At 35.6% G+C, this 22,574-nt stretch overlaps 2 protein-coding genes across 8 annotated transcripts in view; both read right to left on the bottom strand.

Moving 5' to 3' along the window:
- Positions 1-240: 240 nt before the first annotated feature.
- Positions 241-2,419, bottom strand: dkk1a (dickkopf WNT signaling pathway inhibitor 1a). The gene is made up of 4 exons (XM_019120013.2): positions 2,126-2,419; positions 1,833-1,974; positions 1,593-1,751; positions 241-963 (listed from the first exon to the last, which is right to left on the bottom strand). The coding sequence occupies exons 1-4, from the start codon at positions 2,339-2,341 to the stop codon at positions 716-718; spliced, it is 765 nt and encodes a 254-aa protein (XP_018975558.1). The 5' UTR covers positions 2,342-2,419; the 3' UTR covers positions 241-715.
- A 3,872-nt stretch (positions 2,420-6,291) lies between these two features.
- Positions 6,292-22,574, bottom strand: part of prkg1a (protein kinase cGMP-dependent 1a) — a 55,810-nt gene continuing 39,527 nt past the window's right edge. For 2 of the 7 annotated variants that reach the window (XM_042737418.1, XM_042737417.1), the window contains exons 6-18: positions 20,386-20,463; positions 20,201-20,295; positions 15,707-15,772; positions 14,713-14,787; positions 10,399-10,495; positions 10,056-10,195; positions 9,296-9,385; positions 9,058-9,199; positions 8,274-8,437; positions 8,019-8,141; positions 7,878-7,940; positions 7,717-7,783; positions 6,292-7,381 (exon numbers count right to left, since the gene is read on the bottom strand). In XM_042737418.1, coding sequence (XP_042593352.1) covers positions 7,283-7,381; positions 7,717-7,783; positions 7,878-7,940; positions 8,019-8,141; positions 8,274-8,437; positions 9,058-9,199; positions 9,296-9,385; positions 10,056-10,195; positions 10,399-10,495; positions 14,713-14,787; positions 15,707-15,772; positions 20,201-20,295; positions 20,386-20,463 — 1,299 coding nt within the window. In that variant the 3' untranslated portion in view covers positions 6,292-7,282. The other 5 variants (XM_042737419.1, XM_042737421.1, XM_042737420.1 and 2 more) reach the window with 5 other exon arrangements.

Below are 22,574 nucleotides of genomic sequence, written 5' to 3'. Positions count from 1 at the left end.
TTGTTTTCTATCTGAACTCTATGCATTGAATTAGGACACTTCTTCACATTAACATTTACATTTATTAATTTAGGAAACCTTTTTTTTTTATCCAAAGTGACTTTGCTACACAGAATGTGTTGCATTTTTTGTCACTTTAAAGTGATGCTGGAAGCGTTACTCGCTGAATAAAGCAAAACCTTCCTAAATGGTTTCCTTAGATTGCAGTTGTGGCAGTACAAATCGTAAAAAGTCCATTAATTGTTATTATCATGTCATTTATATGTTTTCATCACACATACATCTTTACAATTTGCTTGAAATAAAAATAGAGTACCGATAACCATCTCAGTCATATGGCTTGCACATTTACAATATTGATGTGTTTGAATCATAAAATGCTACTTTTACAGGATCCATATGCTCAGTGTTAAGTGCAATTTCTGACTACGTATTTACAATACAGTAATTTACTGCAAGAAGAATAAGAAGTTCCTTATAAAGGGAAACAAAAGCAATCTGCCTTTTGTGATGACCCAGGGAAAAAAGTCTTAAATAGCAGAGTGTACAACGAGAAACATCCCTACAGTGCAGTTTCTCTGCATCCGTCCAGGAAATACGATCAGTCCTTTTTTTGGCGCATCCTTCCGTGGAATCAGCCTTTGCCGCCACTGCATGTGTGTCTGCATGCGTGCATGTGGTGTGTGTGTGTGGAGCGGAGAGCAGTTCTGTGGGGTCAGCGTGGCTGGCAGGTGTGGAGGTTTCGGCTTTCTGCTCCGGGCTTCTCTCTCTGGCCTCGGCAGGTCAGGCCAGAGCCGCAGTTGCAGCGCTGGAAGATCTCCAGATTGTGAGCTCCTTTCCGGTGGCGCGTGCACACCTGCCCTTCTGTCAGCACGGGCTTACAGATCCGGGACCAGAAGTGTCGGGCACAGCAGAGCCCTTTCAAACAGTCCGAAGACCTGAGACACGTCTCGCCCTCGCCACCTAACAGATTATAAATCACATCAGCATTCACGCCTCCAGATTTGTGTGATATCAAGCATGTTAAAAGAACTGGAAGTTTTGAAATCAGACTTGTGAATTTAAGAAGAGATGAGACAACAAAAGAAATAAAGAGACTAGATAAGATAAGATGAAAAATGTGTAACACAGCAGGTTGGGGATTTTATTTTTTTAAAAAGGAGAGACGAGATGAGAAGAGGCCAAAACAAAATGGATGAGAGGAGAAAACAGAAGACTGAAAAGAGATGAAATATGTAAAAAAAGATGAGGAGAGACCAGAAGAACAGTCTGAGAAGAAATGGAAAGACAAAAGAAAGAAAGATGAGTTCAGACAAGAAGTCCATATAAGGCAGATCAATATGGAGAAGAGAAAAGATGAGAGACAAAATATTGGAGAGTAGATGAGAAAAGAAGAGCCATAAAGACAGGAGTTGAAAGGTGAACACAATAGAGATGAGAAGAGGCAAGATGAGAAAAAGAATGGATAAGAGATGAGAAGAGAAAAGAGCAATCAAAACGAGGTGAAATGAGTAGAATAGACAAGATGAGAAGCAGAAGAGAGGAAAAGCAAATGAAAGGGGGAAAAAGAAAAGAAGAGACAGATTTGACACCTTTGAGTGGCTGCTGTGGTTTTGGTAGGCTGGTGGTTCCTTTAGGATGTGTGAAGTTTTGCCCACGTGTTACTGGAATATTTGGCTCATCCGTGTTGCCAACCGGTAGAGCGGCATCTACCGTGCCGGTAGCGTCTGTGTCAGCAGGTTGACACACACCTGAGAGAGAGACACGAATGGGAAAATTAATCTTCATACAAACTATAATGAATAAAACACAAAACGGTCTCTGGAATGTACCATTGATGCATCGATTTCCAGCGCAGCACATCCCGTCACGACCGCAGCGCTTCCTCCGCCTGCGGCACGAGAGACAAACTCCGCGAGAGCCGTTACAAAACTCACCGAGTCTGCACTCATCATCGGCGGCGCAGTGCGGCGACTGTGGAAGAGGAAATCATCACAATAAACTTTATTTGAATGGCTCCTTTAAAAGCACATGCATGTCATAAAACCCCAAAGGAATTTAAAAATCATCTCAAACTGAATCCTTTTAAATCCTCTGTGCGTTTCAGCATCCCGTGATCACGTACCGGAGCGTGGCTGTCCGCGGTGCCGGTAACGCGCGGGCTCGCGCTCACCGCGTCACTCGGACTGGATGCTGCGGGCAGATGCCTGATGGAGTTCTGCAACACAGGTCCAACTTGAGCATCCGCAGTGATTCCGCCCCAAACCGCGAGATAAACAGTCACAACGGTGAGTAGTGCGAGCATGTTCCTCATGTTCTTCTCTGTCAGTGTGTCACGCATAATGTCCAAACTCCACAGCACTTCATGCGTCTCCAAGAGTTTTATACATGCGGGACTGTTTGTATATTCCCGCCCCTTTTAAATGACTGTACGAGGGCATCAAACCCACACGCTCTCCACCGCCCCCCTCATCGCCTGCGCAGACGTGCTGGATGAACTAATGTCTGCGCAGCTGATGGAAATAGTTCTGCTAAGGCGCGCAGCATCCCCGGCTCATGAATATTAATCAAGCTGCGTACCGTTCTATTTCGTAACCGAATGAATATTCAGAAGCCACGCCCTTGTTATCACAATCCGTCTTTCGCAATAGCTGTGCGTAATTACCGTCGCGCCCACTCAGAAACAGACTGACAACTTTAAGCGCTTAAAGTGGAATTTAAGGGATATCATTATACACGGCAGTACCTGTCAGCAGACCTGTTAACTAGCTCTAGAGCTTAAACCTGATCATTTTTCTGTCAGCACATAAAAATAATATGCACGTTAATGTTTCACGCGTTTATCTAACTTACTGCAGTAAAAACAGATCTTCCTCTTCACTGAAATGAAGTGCATCTTCTCTGGATATATATATATATACACACACACACACACACACACACACACACACACACACACACACACACTCACACACAATGGGGAAAATATTTATTTGATCCCTTTCTGATTTTGTAAGTTTGCCCACTTACAAAGAAATTAAGGGTCTGTAATTTTTATGGTAGTTTTATTTTAACAGATAGAGACAGGATATCAACCAAAAATCCAGAGAGAAAAAAAAAACACATTATATAAAGGTAAGAGACTGATTTGCATTTCAGTGAGTGAAATAAGTATTTGATCCCCTACCAACCAGCAATAATTCTGGCTCCCACAGATTGGTTACGTGCCTATGTGGAACACAGATTAGTCCTGTCACTTTAAGAAGTTACTCCTAATGTTAGCTCGTTAGGTGTATAAGACACCTGTCCACACAATCTGTGTCTTCCATTCCAACCTATCCCCCCAGCATGGGCTAGACCAAAGAGCGGTCAAAGGATGTGAGAGACAAGATTGTAGATCTGCACAAGGCTTGAATGGGCTACAAGACCATCAGCAAGAAGCTTGGTGAGAAGGGGACAACTGTTGGTGTGATTATTCGGAAATGGAAGAAATACAAAACAACCATCAGTCGTCCTCGGTCTGGAGCGCTGTGCAAGATCTCGCCTCATGGGGTAAGGATGATCATGAGAAAGGTGAGGGGTCAGCCCAGAGCTACACAGGAGGAACTTGTTAATGATTTTAAGGCAGTTGGGACCACAGTCACCAAGCAAACCATTGGTAACACACTATACCGCAATGGACTGAAATCCTGCAGCGCCCGCAAGGTCCCCCTGCTCAAGAAGGCTCATGTACAGGCCCATTTAAAGTTTGCCCAAGAACACCTAAATGATTCAGAGAAGGCTTGGGATGAAGTGCTGTGGTCAGATGAGACCAAAATTGAGCTCTTTGGAATCAAATCGACTCGCCATGTTTGGAGGGAGAGAAATGCTGAGCATGACCCCAAGAACACCATCCCTACAGTCTAGCACAGAGGTGGAAACATTATGCGGCAAATTGAGGGGCAAATGGACAGGGCCATGTACTGTTAAACCTTGGACAAGAACCTCCTTCCCTCAGCCAGAACACTTAAGATGGGTCATGGATGGGTCTTCCAGCATGACAGTGACCATGACAATCAAGTGGCCTAGCCAGTCTCCAGACCTCAATCTGTAGAGGGAGCTGAATCTTTGAGTTGCCAAATGACAGCCAAGAAACCTTAAGGATTTAGAGAGGATCTGTAAAGAGGAGTGGATCAAAATCCTTCCTGAGATGTGTGCAAACCTGGTGACCAACTACAAAAAACCTCTGTGCTTGCTAACAAGGGTTTCTCCACCAAGTCTTGTTTTGCTTGGGGATCAAATACTTACTTCACGCACTGAAATGCAAATCAATTTCTAACCTTTATATAATGTTTTTTTCTGGATAATTTGGTTGATATTCTTTCTCTGTACGTTAAAATAAGTCTACCATAAAAATTACAGCCCCTTCATCTCTTTGTAAGTGGGCAAACTTACAAAATCAGCAGGGGATCATATAAATATTTTTTTTCCCACTGTATGTATGTATGCATGTATGTGTGTGTGTGTATATATATATATATATATATATATATATATATATATAAATATGTATGTATGTATATGTATATATGTATATATGTAGGTGTGTGTATATGTATATATATAGGTATATATATATATATTCAATTCAGTCTTTTTCTTAGTTTCATAGAACTGACACTGGCTGTGAGTTGATAGTTTATAACAGACGCTGTTAGTGCTCTTCACATGAACCTTGGGTTTTGCTGGCGCTTTTGTGTGAAATGGTGAATTGCTGCCCCCTACAGATCATGAGGCTTTAAAAAATCATTAAAAATCTTGTATGGAGTGTTTAATTAATACAGAATTGAGGTTTAGAATATTTAAAGACGGCTTCTCATTATTTTAGCAACATAACTTTTAGTAGAAACATTAATGAATAAGACAAGTGATAGGTCTAGAAAAATAAACAGAAAAAAAAAAACATTCAACTTTTTGTTCAGTTTCAATAAGGTTATTGCCGTGTAACATATTTATATGCAAATTCATTAATAAAGGAACAAATGAATCTGAAGTTATTTCTGTTTTGAGGCTGAATGTCTCTGCCTGACTGCACAGTGAACTTACCATGAAACTCATTTCAGAGTCTGGGAGACTCATTTCTCCAGGGTAAGCAGATCTGGCCTATATGGCCTTTTCTGCGTGAAAACAGCAGATCATCATCATATCCTCTGGTGATGCCAGACAAATTGTAATTTAATTGCAGTAAATAATCAAATCTGAGGTCCTACCCGTGTTCTGTCTTTAAGGATGTGCTCAGAGAGGAGAAGCAAGGGAAATATGAAAGTCGAACAAGAACATGTTTTGGTTATATTTCATTCCAAAAGGAAATAAAGAATATTATATATGGAATCTTTGGGACATTTAAAACCATATATAATCCCTGCCCATTTTTTGGCCAAATATTTGATGTTATGCCTGTGCGAATTTAATAATAAACTATTCTACAGTATTTCTTACTAGTGCAGTGTATTTGTAATATATAATATGGTAAAGGGAATAATATACACTACTGGTCAACAGTTTGGCATAAAGATTTTTTTATGCTTTTAAAATAAGTAATTTATTTGATTAAACATACAGTAAAAACAGTGATATTGCAAAAAAAAAAAAAAAATTAATATTGAAAATAACTTTTTATTTGAATATGTTTTCAAATGTAATTTATTCATGTGATGTAAAGCTGAAATTTCAGCGTAATTATTCCAGTCTTCAGTGTCACGTGATCCTTCAGAAATCATTTGAATATGATGTTTGGAAAATGGATTCATGGTGTACTCATAAGAATTTTGTACATTTTGAACACAAAAAAAACAAACACGCATATAAAAGTAAAACAATAAAACATCCATAGGCATATGAAAATCTACATCACAATGCAAAAAAAAAAAAAAATATATAATATATATAAAAAGACTGCTATATATATATATATATATATATATATATATATATATATATATATATATATATATATATATATATATATATATATATATAAAGGTGCAGTCAAGCTTCAAATAAATATAATAATAATAATAATAATAATAATAATAATATATTCTTGAGCAGCAAATCAGTATATCAGAATATTTTCTTAAGGATCATGTGGCACTGAAGCTGAAAATTCATCTTTGCATCACATAACTAAATGACATTTTAAAAATAAAATAAAATTTCCTGAATAAAAAAGCCCAACCCTAAAACAATTCACATTTGAAATATTTTCAGCTCCATAAAAGACAGTGGCAGATCATGTGAGGACACAGGAAGTGTCTAAAACAGTTGTTTTATTGTGTAAAAAAAACAACTAGACAGAGCGTCTGATGGACAGCAGCAGGCTGAAGGGATCGTATTCTGACATGCAGCATGAGGAGGGTCGCAGAATGCCGTTGATTTAAGGCACTAATACTGTTCATGATCTGATACGGCTGAATCTGTGGAGAAATCAGGATTATGTTGTGCCTGCATTTGAAGTTAAGGATGGCCATAGAAGGCAAACCAATCCCACATCTGCGCCTGTTTTAATGACACTCTGTTCCTGTTTCAAATCTGGCCGTTCACAGTGCTCAGTACTTATCTCCTAATTCTTATAAATCTGAGACAATAAATACAGTACACTATTAATGGAGCTATGAATTTGAGGCACATCATTTCATTGGATGAAGTTTGAGAAGACCAGCGCTGGGCTCAGAATATCATAAACCGTAATGGCCGTCCGCCAGGACAATAAATTAACAGCGAAGAGAGGCGAGAAGAGTGTGTGTGTGTGTGTGTGTTTGACGAGTGTGATGCACGTGACAGTTAACGCCAGCATATGCGCAAGTTTCTCAGGGTAGTGATGCTATGCTATTATGTACATGTGCTATAACGAATGAGTATTACTTTAAGAGCAACATTCAGGTCTGTCTGGACTCCTGCGACATACAGTGTGGGCTTCTTTCGAGTAGTCTGCACACGGATCGATGAATGAAGAGTTTGCAGCCAATCAGGGAGAAGAAGAAATCACAGAGGTCACAAGCTTTTCCCTAAATGGACTGTCTCCTCAGTCAGCTCACAGTAAAGGTGGTTATCATGGGTCAGTGATGAACACGCACACAGACACGTGCTCGAGATTCATGTTTTGTCTCCGGGTCGCGACAGTCCTTTTAGAGTCACTTCATTTCATCCACCTCTTCTCCTTCCGCTTCTTCCCACATTTCTCCTCCAATCCATCCAGCAGTGCAGACGTCCCATGTGAGCAGTGTTGCGTGTCTGGGCCTGTTTAGAAGTCTGTGTCCCAGCCTGAGTTATCATCAGGAGGTGGGTCTTCATTGTCCTCAGGAAAGCTGTCAAAGTTACTAGTGTCTGTGGATGATGTTACCTGCAAAAAAAAAAAATGTTAGCCTGCGAGTTATACACTTCTACAAGAATTTTTTTTATGTTTTTAAAAGTCTCTTTTGCTCACCAAGGCTGCATTTATTTGATGAAAATTCAATAAAAAACAGTAATATTGTGAAATAATATTAAAATTTAAAATAACTGTTTTCTATGTTAATAAATTTTAAAATGTAATTAATTCCTGTGATCAAAGCTGAATTTTCAGCATCATTACTCCAGTCTTCAGTGTCACATGAACCTTCAGAAATCATGCTAATAGAGTATGTTTCTGTACCAACATCAGTGTAAAATCTGTCTTGCATGAGCATAAGCACTTACATTAGGGATGATGGGGGGTGTCAGTGTCCCCTTCCTCAATCCGTCCCAGTTAAACCCTTCAAACCATCTGCAAACATGTTCATTACATGAGACGATTCATAAAACTATATCAGCACTATATCAGCATATTGTTCATGTTTTAAAGCAAATATCAAACTCACTTGTGCTTCTGGATGTCTTTGACTCCATTTTTCAAGTTTCCTAATCTTTCAGACGGCGTGTCTCTAAGAAGAAGAAAAGAGAAATCTGCATTAACAAGAACTGCTAATAGACAGCCAAAGGGGTTTTTATGATGGAGATACCTGCATAGCTTTTTGATGAGATTGGCAGCATTTTTGGTAATTTTTTTAGGGAATTCTATCATGTCGATGCCTCTAAGAATGATGTTGTATGTTTTCATAGGATCCGGTCCTGAAAAAGGAGGACTGAAAAATAAAGAGGAAAAACTGAATTATAAACCATTGCAAGTTTAGTATAAATTATAAATCCTAATACTTTAATGGTATTTAATCAGTCTGAAAAAGTATTTTTTAAACACATGAAGCCCTGTTTCTTACCTGCCAGTCAGCAGCTCATACATGAGGATGCCGAGGGACCAGTAATCTGCAGAGATGTCATGACCTTTATTCAGGATGATCTCTGGAGCCACATACTCGGGTGTACCACAGAATGTCCACGTCTTCTTCCCAAAGCCGATCTTCTTAGCAAAGCCAAAATCCACCTTTAAAAGATTTACCCAAGATTTTAATTTTCATTCTTGAGTCTCCTTTGACAGAAGCAAAATCTGACTTCTTTAAAGGGACAATCCATCCAAAAATGAGAACCATGATTTACTCACCCTCATGCTGTTCCAAACCTGTATGAATTATTTTTTTTCTTGTATCTAATGCAAAATATACTGTTTTGAATCATTTTGAATTCATTTAAAATCATGCTGGTTTGGATTGACATGAGGGTGAGATTTTGAGAGATATACACCTATAAGAGGACCAAAAACTGAACAGAAGAAAACCATATATATATATATATATATATATATATAGAATATATATATATATATATATATATATATATATATATATATATATAACAACCTAACAGAGTTATTTTTGTGCACTATCCTTTTATAAATACTAATCGTTTTTTTATTTTTTAGTCTAATGTAATAACATTAATACACTCTTAAATGTAAATTCAGTCTCCAAATACTTTTTGAGGTACTGTTCAATAAAGAAGCACAATGTTCTAGGTAACTGCAGGCTATTATTGTCTTTTTATCCTCATGTAACTACTATAGGGCGAGTACTGGTTGTCAATATTCAATGCCTTTACTGTCCTCACCAGTTTGGCGTAGCCTCTGTGGTCTAGTATCAGGTTCTCTGGTTTGAGGTCTCTGTATATGATGCCTTTGGAATGCAGGTAAGCGAACGCCTCCACCACACATGCCGTGTAAAATCGCGTAGTTGAATCATCAAAGTTGCCCCTGTGATTAGGAAACAAACAGGGCTGTTGTGTTGTTGAAATTCAGACAGCAAGTGAACAAAGACACATTGATCTAGAGTGAACTGACAGGTCTCACCTGTCTCTGAGAATAGTCCACAGTTCTCCACCTAAACATGCCTCCATCAGCATATAGAGGTACTTACTGTCCTTAAATGTCCTATAGAGTCTAAGAAACCAAGAGGAAGACAGTCAAAATGCCATTCTACAGATCCAGGATTATGTATTTTCACATTGTCACATTTCTGATGTCAAAGCAAAACATACCTTGAAATGTACTTAAAAATCAATAAAATATTTTTTTTATTATTTATTATTTTGGGAAGATTTTATGATACTATGCTATTTATACAAATTTTATTACCTATTTTTGCCATTAAATTAATATTTTTTTCAAAAAATTTATATGTTTGTCATTTTTTTATTACGGTACCAGGTGTTACTTTTTATTTTTCGACCCTTAACCATATCTGAATCATGTCAATGAATGTTTTTTGGTGTGTGTGTGTGTGCATGTGTTCACATAGCTAATTTAAAAAGTCACCAAGTGTAATCTCATTACAATGTAGCAAAAAATGTAAAAAATTCAAAATGTAAAAAGTGACCAAAGAGACCCATAGGGACAGAATAGACTGTTATCAATAACTAAAATTAAACCATAAAAATCTTTCAGCTAGTTGCCAAGGCAATATTCCTAATTTTTGTTTTGAAGTTGAAGTAGTGAAATAAACTAAAAACTCAACAAAATGACTTAACATGTAAACTATAAAAATAAGATATCACTGACACTAAAATAATGCTGGATATAAATCACTGAAGTGTAATGTAGTAGTAGGTACCTGACTATAAAGTCTGAATGTGCCTCCTGCATGATCAGTTTCTCTGAGCGGATGTGCTCCTGCTGTCTCGTGTCCACAATGTGGCGCTTCTTTAGGATCTTCATCGCAAATGTCTTCATCTCATCGCTCTTGAGCTGCACCTGAGAACAAAACAAGTTAAAATTATTACTTCAACTTTTTATTTGTCACACACAATTATATCTGAATGAATGACTATAATATTATTAACTATAATTGAAATACACAATATGATCAAAAATCCACAATGACACAATTTGGAGAAAAATGCACACTTCTATATAATATAAACATAATGCACTGAAAACATGAAGTTCGGTGTTACCAGCTCAACACGGCCAAATCCTCCAACACCAAGAGTGTCGATGATGTTGAAGTCAGGCAGGTTTAGGTTGGAGAAGAATGCATTCTCTGCCTCGTATCTGCATTTCAACAAGCAGAAAAAAAGTGGAATAGAAGAAACGTGAATGGAAGAAAAATTGTAGTTATTCCCTCTGTCTGTCTAGTGGGGCAACCCAAAAATCAAAACTCAAATCTCATGTAATTTTCATCACCCTTTGTCTAGATCACAGCACTGCACAAGCAAGATATATTCTGAAACTTCATAAGGTGCATTCTGGGATGCTTTTTAAACAGTATTGAATAGTAACTAAATAGTTTTATTTAAACAGGATTATTTATATATGTGCTGGGTGGTTGCTTTACCTTCACTAGCCGATCATTATTAGTATTATTAATATTTTAGTTTAAGTCCTGAAGGGCAAGGTAAACGTACCTCATAGAGTCTATATTTTTTTATTTACTGTCTGTTATGTATAACCCCCCCCCCCCCCCCCCCAAAAAAAAAAGGGATTAAAAAAATGTAGAAATTTGGGAAGCAATTATGGGTTACATTTTGTTGTTATATTATATTTTAGTTTGAATGAAACCAACAGGGTTTGGGCTGTGAAGATCAAGGATTTTGCATCAGTTCACCTTCATAAAAATATTTTTGTTCACCACTGATATTTGCAATCATACAGATGATTTATTAGAGGTCAGAAGGGCATAAGGATTCTGTGACATTGCAAATAAAATGCTGCTGGATGTCTGTTTGCAGACTGTCCTGTGACCTGGGATACTGTCATATTATCCTCCAGTCAGAGTGCGTATACGAGCCCATGATGCAGAACTGGCCAATCAAATCCCTTCGCTTGAGCCATGGCCAATGACACGATCGAGCTGCTGTTTAGCTTGGCAAAAACCACTTTGCAGTGTCACACAGAGGTTACGATTTTCCATGCACACTGCCAAGGGTCCTAAAAACCAGCACACATACGCAAAGCATGCTTTAGATATTATTCAATCCTTTTCTCATAATCAGTTATTAGGCTGGCAGGGTCAGAGATGTGCAGCGCTGGCATGTTCTGCAATGCACAAACAAGGGTGCAGTTTTGGAAAGAGGCATGGATACAAGCCACAACTCTTGCTAAGACTATAAACAGAAGAAATTCATTCTTCAGCTGCAAGCTGGAGATGTTTAATGTCTCACACCAGCTGCAGAGCTGGCAGATTCTACAACGAGAGTGTCAAACACCCATTCAAAATAAAGTAAAATAGGCCAATTAGTTTTTAAAATAATACCATGTAAAATAATATATTTAAAAATTAATAAATATTTTAATACATATTTGCATTTGGATTGCACAAGGTGACTTTTTAATCCAGCTTTCAGTCCTTTCAGCCATCTGAAAACATCCCCTGCATTCAAATGCGTGTCGCATGTCGCAAGTCAATCAACCAAAGCATAACTGAGATTAAAACTCTCAAGGAGGAAACAGGCATATGTATGTGTGACCATCAGTGAGGAAAAAAAAGTGAAATTCGTAACAGTGGTGCTAGCTTCCAGCCTTCTTTGTGCTCATGCGTGCAGATAAAAAGGTCTGGCACCTAGCAAAACTGACATGAATTTCACATTTCTGCTGGACAATTTACTGATATTTTATGCCTGCGGAATCAACAAAATAAGTTTTAAAACTGCTTTGATTAAAATATTAGCCTGGAAGGCACTGCTGATTAAGCACATGGGTCATGGTTTCTCTAATTCATTGTTGGTGAAATAGTAAATTTGATTGACCACAAGGTGGCAACATGGAGCTTTATAGGTTCTTTATGGACTGCATCTAATGTATTTTACAATGCCTTGGTTTCTATTGTATATTCCATTGGAAATCACTAAGAGTTTTTTTTTTATGTAAGGATCAGTAAAAATTATTTGTACTATGATTAATAAAAATAAAATTTTAATTAAATTATACATGTTTAAATTAATAGGTTAAAAGTATAGAAAATAAGTTATAAGGTAATATATTTATAATAATAAAAAGTAAAATATGGCAACATTTTAAAATACTATAACATTTTAACTAAGTAAATTATTTTCTCATAACTATTTGTATAAGTAAACTAATAAATATTTTAATAAATTTGGTTATATTTTGTCTTTTGCATTTGCAGTGTCTTAATATCAGTTGTACATGCATTACTGCACATTTACATATATGTGACCCTGGACCACAAAACCAGTCATATTTTTTTTAATAGAATTATTATTATTTTTTTATGGCATTAATAAATTAGCTCAATAAATCCATTGATGTATGGTTTGTTAGGATAGGATGATAATTGGCTGAGATACAACTATTTGAAAATCTGGAATCCGATGGTGCAAAAAAAAAAAAAAAAAAAAAAAAATATTCAGAAAAGTTGTCCAAATTAAGTTTTTAGCAATGCACATTACAAATCAAAAATTACGTTTAGATATATTTACGGTAGAAAATTTACAAAAAATCTTCATGGAACATGATCTTTACTTAATAGCCTAATGATTTTTGGCATAAAATAAAAATTTGATAATTTTGAACCATACAATGTATTGTTGGCTATTTCTACAAATACACCTGTGCGACTTATGACTCGTTTTGTGGCATATATACACACACTGCATATATATTTTAATATGAAGCCAAGAGGAGTGTTCAAAACTTGATAAGTCAATATTTTTGCATTTCTGTTTGGTGCTCCTAGTGATGCAGAAATGACACCTTAAGTCCAGAAGAGCTGCACTCACTCGTCTCATTAGAGTGTTCTCTATCTGTCAGCGTGGCAGCTGGAGATTTATTTACAGGTTTGTAGTTTGGATCACAGGGGACGCAGTGCAGGAGGTGACAGCTGTAGATGTGTCTTAATAAGCTTTAATCTACAGTATGACAGTCACACAGGCTACAGACACCTCTTCATTATTCATCAGAGCTCATTTACATTGCAGATGAGCAGATAAGAGGAGGAAAAGTTTCTATTTCGGTTCAGATATGACAGAAGTGGGAACTGAGTTTCTGAACTATCCCAGAATCCCTCTTTCTCCCTCTAAGTGTCTGATATTCTCTCAGTGAAATGTGATAAGGTTTCACATTTCCCTGAGTGGATTATTTTCTCATCGCCGCACAATGATTGCATCGCTTTCTCATCATGTTTCTTCAGATCATGAACAGTTGCTGGTTCTTATATAACATGTCTTCTGCATGCTAGCACAGCTTTTTCTGCTTTACAGCTCTAGAGTTACAGTAAACACCCTTGACCTGCCCTTTGACAAATGCATTGTAATTGTTGCCACTGTTGCCAGACTTTTGCATTTTACTAGTACCAACCTATTCAGACATAGGCTACCATTGACAAGTTTGGGGTCAGTAAGATTTATTTATTCATTCTTTATTTTATTCATTATTAAGGATGCATTCAATTGATGAAAAGTGACAGGAAAGACCTTTATAATGTTTTATATTTTGAATAAATTTTGTTCTTTTGAACTTTCTAGTCAAAGAATCCTGAAAAAAATAAAAATAATCAAGGTTTCTACAAAAATATTAAGAAGCACATGTGTTTTCAACACTGCTAGTAATAAGAAAATGTTTGGGCATCATATCTTTATATTAGAATGGTTTCTGAAGGATCATGTGACACTGAAGACTGGAGTAACGATGCTGAAAATTCAGCTTTGCATCACAGAAATACATTACATTTTAAAATATATTAAGATTGAAAACATCACTTGAATAATAAAATTGTATTTAAAATACTATTTTAAAACTGTTCTTGCTGTATTTTCGTTCACATAAATGCTGCCTTGATGAGCATAAGAGACTTCTTTCAAAAACATTAAAATATCTTACTGACCACAATCTTTAACCCTGTGCTCAACAACATCTTGTCTCAAACAAAACTCAACTGAACAAAAAACAGAACTGAACATCTTTCAGAAACATAATGCCTTGAACAAACTGGCAAATACAGTGACTACCTTAACTGTAACAGTTTGGAAGCCTGTAAATATGTCTTTGTTTCTCATCACTTACCAACTGATAAACCCGGTTCGTATTTAGAAATCGTAAAAAGCCAAATTATTAGAGCAATTTTTCTGTGCAATATGCATCCGATTCTGTATACCAGATTAACATCAATTAACATACTGTCCACAATACTTTTGATAGCGTTATGTCATTTAAAGAGAAATTTTCCTTGTAGTGATGAAGTGATAATGAAAAAATTATATACACGTAAATGGATCTGGGGGAAGAAAACATAATAAGATGATTTCACCTACTTTGCTTTTGCCTCTGCGTCTTCACTGCCTTTGCTGGACACATCTTCCAGACCTCCAATCAGGTGTTTGTATGAGCTAAAAAAATGTTACAAACAGCATATTCAGAAAGATTTCAACTTTATTACAAATACACTAAAAACAGTGAAAGTAAATGTGACGTGACATACAGCCAAGTATGGTGACCCATACTCGGAATTCATGCTCTGCGTTGTGTTTAGGAAATCAGCAATATTGTGAAATATTACTACAATTTAAAATAACTTAAAAAAAAAAAAAAAAAAAAAATTAATATATATATATTATATATATATATATATATATATATATAATATATATATATATATATATATATACACACAGAAACACATACACACATACAGTAATCTGCCTTAAAACTGATGACAATTTCATTAGACACACGCCTAACCTGAGAACATATCAGCAAATTTATCTTTTGAGAACGAACTCATGTAAAGTTGAAGATCTATCCCTCATATGGCCCTTAATTATTGTTTCATGTCTCTTTCTTAAATTAGAAAGTCAGTACTAATGTATAGTGAAATTTTTATATCTAAATGAAATACTTCAGATTGAAATGTACCATAATCAGCTGTCACGCAGATGGCTGATGGTTTGAGTCTCAGTCAGACAGGAAAGAGAATTTTCCCCACCGGAGGGCACATATGTGCTTCTCTCTCTGTCTGTCTCACTCTTTCCAGCTTATTGACACACGTGACACTTTAGCTATTTAGGTTGAGCTTGATTTATTGAGTTCTATAAGGGAGCAGATAAGCACTTCAAACCCATAGATTCTGTGTTCCACACACACACACGCAAATTAAAAGACCAGTGTAAAATCCACAGATGTTCAATGAACTAAAAAAACCTGAACTGAATTACTTCTGTTGGAATGTCAATGACACTTGTGATGTTTTAAGCAGTGTACTGTATATAAAGAAACTCTTGGCACAGGATAAACGTGACATATACTCACTCTCTGTCAATCACAAGGCAGGTGACAGACTCTGCTGCGATGACATTAGCTGTTCTGATATCCTCCCTGTTCAAAAAACACAGACGCAGTACCAAGAAAAATCATGTTAGAATGTTCTGATACATTCAAAATATACACAGATATATACATAAACCTAGACGACTGTTAATTAGGATAATAAAAATATTAAAATAATTTACATATTATCAATTTAAAAAAATATATAGATATTATAAATATAAATATATTCGTTTAAATATTACAACTACAATAAAATATTGTATTTATTTGGAATATTTAAGTAAAATTAGAATACTATTAAAATAATCATAATTATAGATAAATATGTTATTAAAGTTATTAAAATGAATTATACGTATCCTAAATATAATGTATAATATACAAATGTAGAATACTATTAAAATTATACGTAAATATTGAAATGTATATTTATAGTAATAAAACAACACAGAAAATTAAAACACACATAAATAAAAATAATTAAAAAAGAATTGATATATACACACACATATAAAGAGAAATATAAATTTATAATCAATTGTGTATGCATAATTTATATTGGTTCACAAAATTAAAAAATAATTTTGACAAAGTCATGAGTCAAATAAGTTACTAAAATAGTTATTAAAATATCTAAATTATCAGTTTTCAATAGAAAATTGCATGCCTCAGAGTTTGCTGACTATCCTCTTCCTCACTGTCGCCCCAGTCGCAGTCATCAGAGTCTGAATCCCACTCTGACCTCATGATGCTTTGTGTTTTCATTTACCGTCTGACCTGAGCACTGCTATACACATGCATATACTACTACAGTACATTACACTTCTATCTACGCTAAAACAATCACTATGTGACATCTGTCCCATCAATGGCAGTTCTGTCCAGAGGAAGAGCTCACACACGGCTCTCTGAAAGCAAAAAGGGCTGGACACTAAACGGTAAACGCACACCCAAACACACATGCAAGCGCAGCATCTGCTCCTGTGTCCAACTGCAAATACTGCTGGACACCACACACACACACACACACACACACACACACACACACACACACACACACACACACACACACACACACACACACCGGATCCATTTCCAGCGAAACACACTTGTACTTGCAGAGGTGAGAATTCTTCACAACACATCAGCTCTAAAGCTGTCACAGCACAAATACACAATAACGCTACTGCAAAGGTCACAGCTGCTGCACAATATTACTGAAGACAGAGAGACAGATGAAAGGAGGAAAATCTGTCATCATTTACTCACTTTCAATGACATTCTTCATTCTTCCTTGACACACAAATTATATTTTTGCAGAATGCTAAAATAGTTTTTTTCCTTAAAACAGCTACACAAAAGGACAAAAACTACCTTCATATACGGAATGATTGTGCAGTGCTTTTATTTTTATTTTATTTTTTTGTTATGGAGCCAAACTGTCCTGATCCCTAATTATGTTCAATATGTGTGTTTTGTTTTGTATTTTATATTAGATTTGTCAGGTTTTTTTTTTTTTTTAGGTCTTAGTCCTGTGTGAAATGTCCGTTTTAGTCTTTGACATGTTTAGTCAACCAGTGCTGTTTTTGTTTAGTCTAGTTTTATTTGACTAAAGATCTGGGAATTTTAGCCTAGTTTTAGTCTAAAAAACTATTAGTCCTGCTGTACAATAGTTAAACAGATAATCACAAGGATTTTGCTCAATTATTATCGTAATTACCAATCATGATTGTTTTCACCTGAGAAATTTGATCAGAATTATTGTTATCACTTTTACCTATAAGCACAAATAAATAGACTCTTATACACAACTCTTATACAAGTGCTTCCCAAACCTGTCCTGGAGGACCCCCTGCCCTGCACAATTTGTCTCCCTAATCAGACACATCCAATTTAGTTCTTGCAGTCTCTACTAACGAGCTGATGAGTGGAATCAGCTGTGTTAGATAAGGGAGATATACAAAAGGTGAAGGGCAGGGGAGCTTCCAGGACAGGTTTGGGAAGCACTGTCTTATACACTTATTTTACCTCATTTAGCTTCCTAAATATCTATATTTTCTTAAACAAAAAGAGAAGAAAAAAAGACTTTCATCAAGTTTTCATATTGGGGTTGCCAGTCAAGAAAAAAAATTGCCATCAAAATCCTAACATTGATCTCAATTATATATTGTTTGCGGTTGCACTGTAGTTGCTGAATAAATGCAGTTATACAACCTCTATGCTGCAACACAAATTCTTTTTTGTTGTTTTAATGGAAAAACATAAATATAGTTTAGAATCAATGGATTAAATATGAAGAATTTCATTGTTTACTGTATCTTTTGCTTTGAGTTTTACCAGTTTTCATAATGCAGAAGAATGTTAATTTATATGATACTTTTGGATATAGAGAGTTTTTAAATTTTAAACTACATTTTAGTCTCATCTTTTTTCTTCATGGAATTGCATCCTGATATAGTCAACAAATATTTTTCATCAATATTTTTCATATTTTTCGTCAAATGGGTTTGGAATGTCATGAGAGTATAAATAATGACAGAATTTTAATTTTTGGGTGAACTATCCCTGGAGTGTGGGTCAGTTTGCTGTAAGTGGGACACGTTCACCAGTTTGAGGAAACACATGTAAAACTGACACCATCAGCGCTGCCAAACGTGTCTGTGAACCAATCAGGTGTCAAATGCTTCAGAATGCACATAGACACACGCATGAATTTAATCCCAGGATCAAGATATTCGTTTATCAAGTTCTGGACACGGTTAATGATCTCCATAAAGCATGAGCTCTTACAGGACAGCATTTAATTGATCTCTGAGGGATCGGACTGACCGCATACAATGTTCTGGCCTATATTTCACCTCCGATCAGAACCTCGCAGCTCGCATCAGAAGGCTGGCGAGCAGGACACCTGATACACAAAGGAGCATATCAGCATGCTCTCAGGATCACTGTTTCCTAGTAACACAACCAAACGCAGGATTATAATCAGAGTAAACAGTCCCCTTAAACCAGACACCACTACAGAAAAAGAATAGAACAGAACAGAATAAAGCACACTTAAATAGAACAAAACAGAATAGAATAGAGCACGATGAATATGAAGACAATAGAATGGAATTGAATATAACAAAAGGTATTGTTCACCTAAAAATAAAAATTAAGTCATTATTAAGTTACCCTGTTGATGTTTAAATGCCTTTTTTAAGACCACAAAAAGAGAAATTAAATCCTCCATATAATGGGAGTGACAAGCAACCAGCTACAAACTTTTAAGAAAAAAAAAAGCAAAAACTGTAATGTACCACAGAATGATCCCACATGACTTGTGCCCCACTTTCCAAGTGTTATGAGAGCATGTGATAAGGTTTGGTAAAAAAATAAAAATAAAAATAAAACACACAAATTATTTACTATTATTTAATGAAAATCCTGACCTTGGTCATTGGTCTGCTGTGAATGACTGCATGCGTTCATGAGACGTATTACAGCAGCAGTTCAGAAGCACACAAGTGCAAGAGAAATCAAATTTATCAAAACCCTTCACTAAAAAGTGCAGTGCAGCCTAAAATGTGTACAAAAGTAAAGTATACACATACTTTCTTCTTTGAGGTAAATATCTCTTGACAGATGTAAATTCAAGAACCCGCTTTGGTCAAAGTATATGCATCATTTTTTAGGTCCACTATTTCGTATTAAGTTTCGTTAACTAGTGACCACTCTGTGAAAATATTGCTTTTTCACATATTTTGTATGGACGAGCATGAGCTGGACGTTTTTTTCCATGAGCCGGGACTCAAATCCGGGATGCCCGAAGTGCAAGATTTTATTTAATATAACTCCTGAATAAACCTGTTTTTACTCAGCCATAAGAGAGAGTGAGCGAACAGTGCTTTAAAGATTGTGTGAGTGTAATGTCATGTGTTTGCTATGCAAGTGCAGCCACTCTAAACAGTTTATGATTCCAAAACTTCTTACAATTCCAAGAGTGCTTTTATAAGCAGCCACAAGATGGCACCACATCCTTTAAAAAATAATATCTCACAAAAACCTGCCCAGATCACTTTTCACCATATAATCAAAAGAAATTTTTTCATGTTATTATTATAGCATTATTACTATAACACTTTCAAAGAGGAATTTTCATTCCTATTATGCATTACGATTTTTATATAATTCTCAAAAGTGATTGTTATTGTTATCCAGTTCTTATTAATGTAATGTATTACTATAAATATATTTTTCTCATTAAAAGAAACAAGATTTTCAATGATGACCTTAAATTATGTTTTTGGAGGTTGAAAATGTCAAAAAGCAAAAACTAGACCTAAAAGTAGACTTTTTTTTTTCTTTAAGCATATGTGAATCTTAGAAAACCTTGATAGGTTATGAAAAACCGTCTTGGATGTGTCTCCATATATCCAAATATTAAGTTTGGCATTAACTCTTTAACAGTAGTGTAGAGGACAATCTCACCCCTGTAAGGCTTTTTCCCCAAAAGAGTCTCCTTTCCCCATAGAACGCAAATAGACGGGCTCCTGACCTGGACAGTCCTCTTGAGTCATCGTCACCTGGGCGAGGTGAGAACAAGAGGAAGAGAAATTAGCATGGGATCATCTTCACAGCATCACTGCTTGCCCTTTGCACTGAAATAAACTTACCTTTCCTTTACTGATAATGAAGAACGTGTCTCCTCTCGCCCCCTGGCGAATGATGTAGTCGCCATCCTCATAGTGGGTCTACAAGAGAGAGAAAATTGAGGATGTCAAGATGATATGGAAACAGATGATGGAGAAAAATACAGGTGACACTTTCTACGAAGAGGGTATGAATAAAGGATGTGCAGACACAAGACCCAGCAGATTTCTAAATGGAAAAGAGGCAGCACAACATCTCTCTGACCCTCGGTGTGCTATCTAAGACCTTGACCTCCAGACACATCAGTCTGAAATCAGATATGACCAGCAGATAGGAAACCGAAGCCCACAAAGACTGACACAAGCAAACACTTTGTTCTAACATCACCTAGAGTCTGACCTCCAACAAAACACTCTCACACACACCTGCAGTGGCAGGAGACAAATTTTTCATTTATTATCCACAAAATGATTATAAATTTAAAAAAGTAAAAAACTTATAATTCAGAACAACAAATTCTACCATGATTTATATACTTAAAAATGTAAATTAAATCATATATTTTTACTTGCATGCTTGTGAGACATTTGTAAAACAAACTATGTATAAATACATTTTTGTTTGAATTTTTATTATTTGTAACAGATTTCACAATGACAGATTTTTGCTAGAAAAATCTTAATGGTCCTAAAATTATATGTTTCTTTGTTAATGTAAAATTATATTTCTGTATTTTGATTTTTAATTAATACTATGAATAAAAGTAAAGGTTTTATAATAAACCCTATATATCGATTGATATGTATGATCATTTGGTAGACGTGTTTTAGATATCCAATAATGTTTTTTGAATATCATAACATAACTAAACATCACATGTGCAAATAACATGTCCAAACAATGTCTTGATTTTGAACAGTATATCTATTATTTTCTCATTTAACATGTTTTCTTTTACACGTGAGTGTGCGTAAGTGTGTTTGTGTTGTCTTTATTTAAATAAATGCAACTTAGTTTGATGTGCATACATTTTAAGTGTAGCTTAATTGTAAAAATGCCTTTTAAGTACAGTTGTAGCTAGACTGTTTAAGATGAGTGAATACTCCCCAATGGAAAGCACTCAAGTCAGTGTGAATATTCAGTAATGTTAAGATTCAGATATATCTGGACTCTAAATTCAGGCAGCTACACTGTGTATGTGCAATTAATGGAGGAGCTTCATCAAATATAAGTGACCACAAAATTTCAGACTTTCATTCCCCACAGCCTCCAACATAATTACACATGCAAAATTAACATTTAAGTTCAAAAAGCTTTAGCAAATTTCAGTCTCTTTTAAGGTCAATTATTAGCTGAAGAGACTCCCTTCCACTCTCTGCAAATTCCTAACATTTACTTTAACAAATCATGTCACAAAAAAACCCTGCATTTAAATATTCACTGAGAAATCATGATTGACAGGCGAGTTATTTTAATGACATGGAGCTCACAGTGCCATTAAATACTCTCATTATTTGATCCTACTTCCTCACATTTGGTCTTCTGTTATTGTAAGTGAATATCACAGATTAACAACATGCCTGGTTGGCATGAACCAGCTAACCCCTGCTGGTAGATGCCATTACATTGCCAAAAAACATTGTTCGCCATTGAAAGCCGTTTAAAAGTAGCTGTGTGTATTGATGGAAATGAAAACATTAGCAAACATCAGTGATGTTATTGTTAACAAAGCTATTAAAATAATTTTTGGTACTCAAAATAAAGCTGAAATAAAATATTAGACAACTTGGAAAATGTTGCCTTGACAAATAACTGAAAAAAGTTTAATTTGATGTAGTAAAATGATAAAATATTCAAAATATTAATCCTACAGTACAATAGTATATTAATAATACTAAAATTGGCAAGCAACATAAACACAGTGAATATTTCATTATCTTATAGTAGATATAATGTACCAGAGACCAACATTATAATGTGTACAGTATGTCAGAAACGGAGCTGTATCCACTCAATCCACTTTGTTTATATTTTGTCAGTGTTTCATGGTCACTGTCTAAACAGTACAAATCTGATAGTGTCTGTATTAGACATATTAAACATTATTCAATTAATAGTAAGAGCCAAACCAATTTCTGTGTTGTTGTTTTATCACAAAGGCGAACCACAGCTACTGCAAGATTATCAACAAATCCACAAAGAATGGAAAAAA

This window comes from Cyprinus carpio, chromosome B13, assembly GCF_018340385.1.
Source record: "Cyprinus carpio isolate SPL01 chromosome B13, ASM1834038v1, whole genome shotgun sequence".
NCBI classification, from domain to species: Eukaryota; Metazoa; Chordata; class Actinopteri; order Cypriniformes; family Cyprinidae; genus Cyprinus; species Cyprinus carpio.
Note: the sequence above shows the minus strand (reverse complement) of the source record. Positions and strands in the feature narration are given on the sequence as shown.

Bases quoted from the DNA above. Each gene is read 5' to 3' on its own strand.
- dkk1a (XM_019120013.2), bottom strand. From the start codon at position 2,341: ATGCGTGACACACTGACAGAGAAGAACATGAGGAACATGCTCGCACTA. The intron at 1,975-2,125 runs GTACGTGATCAC...CCTCTTCCACAG, and splicing joins CCGCGGACAGCCACGCTCCG to TCGCCGCACTGCGCCGCCGA. The intron at 1,752-1,832 runs GTACATTCCAGA...TCTCTCTCTCAG, and splicing joins TGGAAATCGATGCATCAATG to GTGTGTGTCAACCTGCTGAC.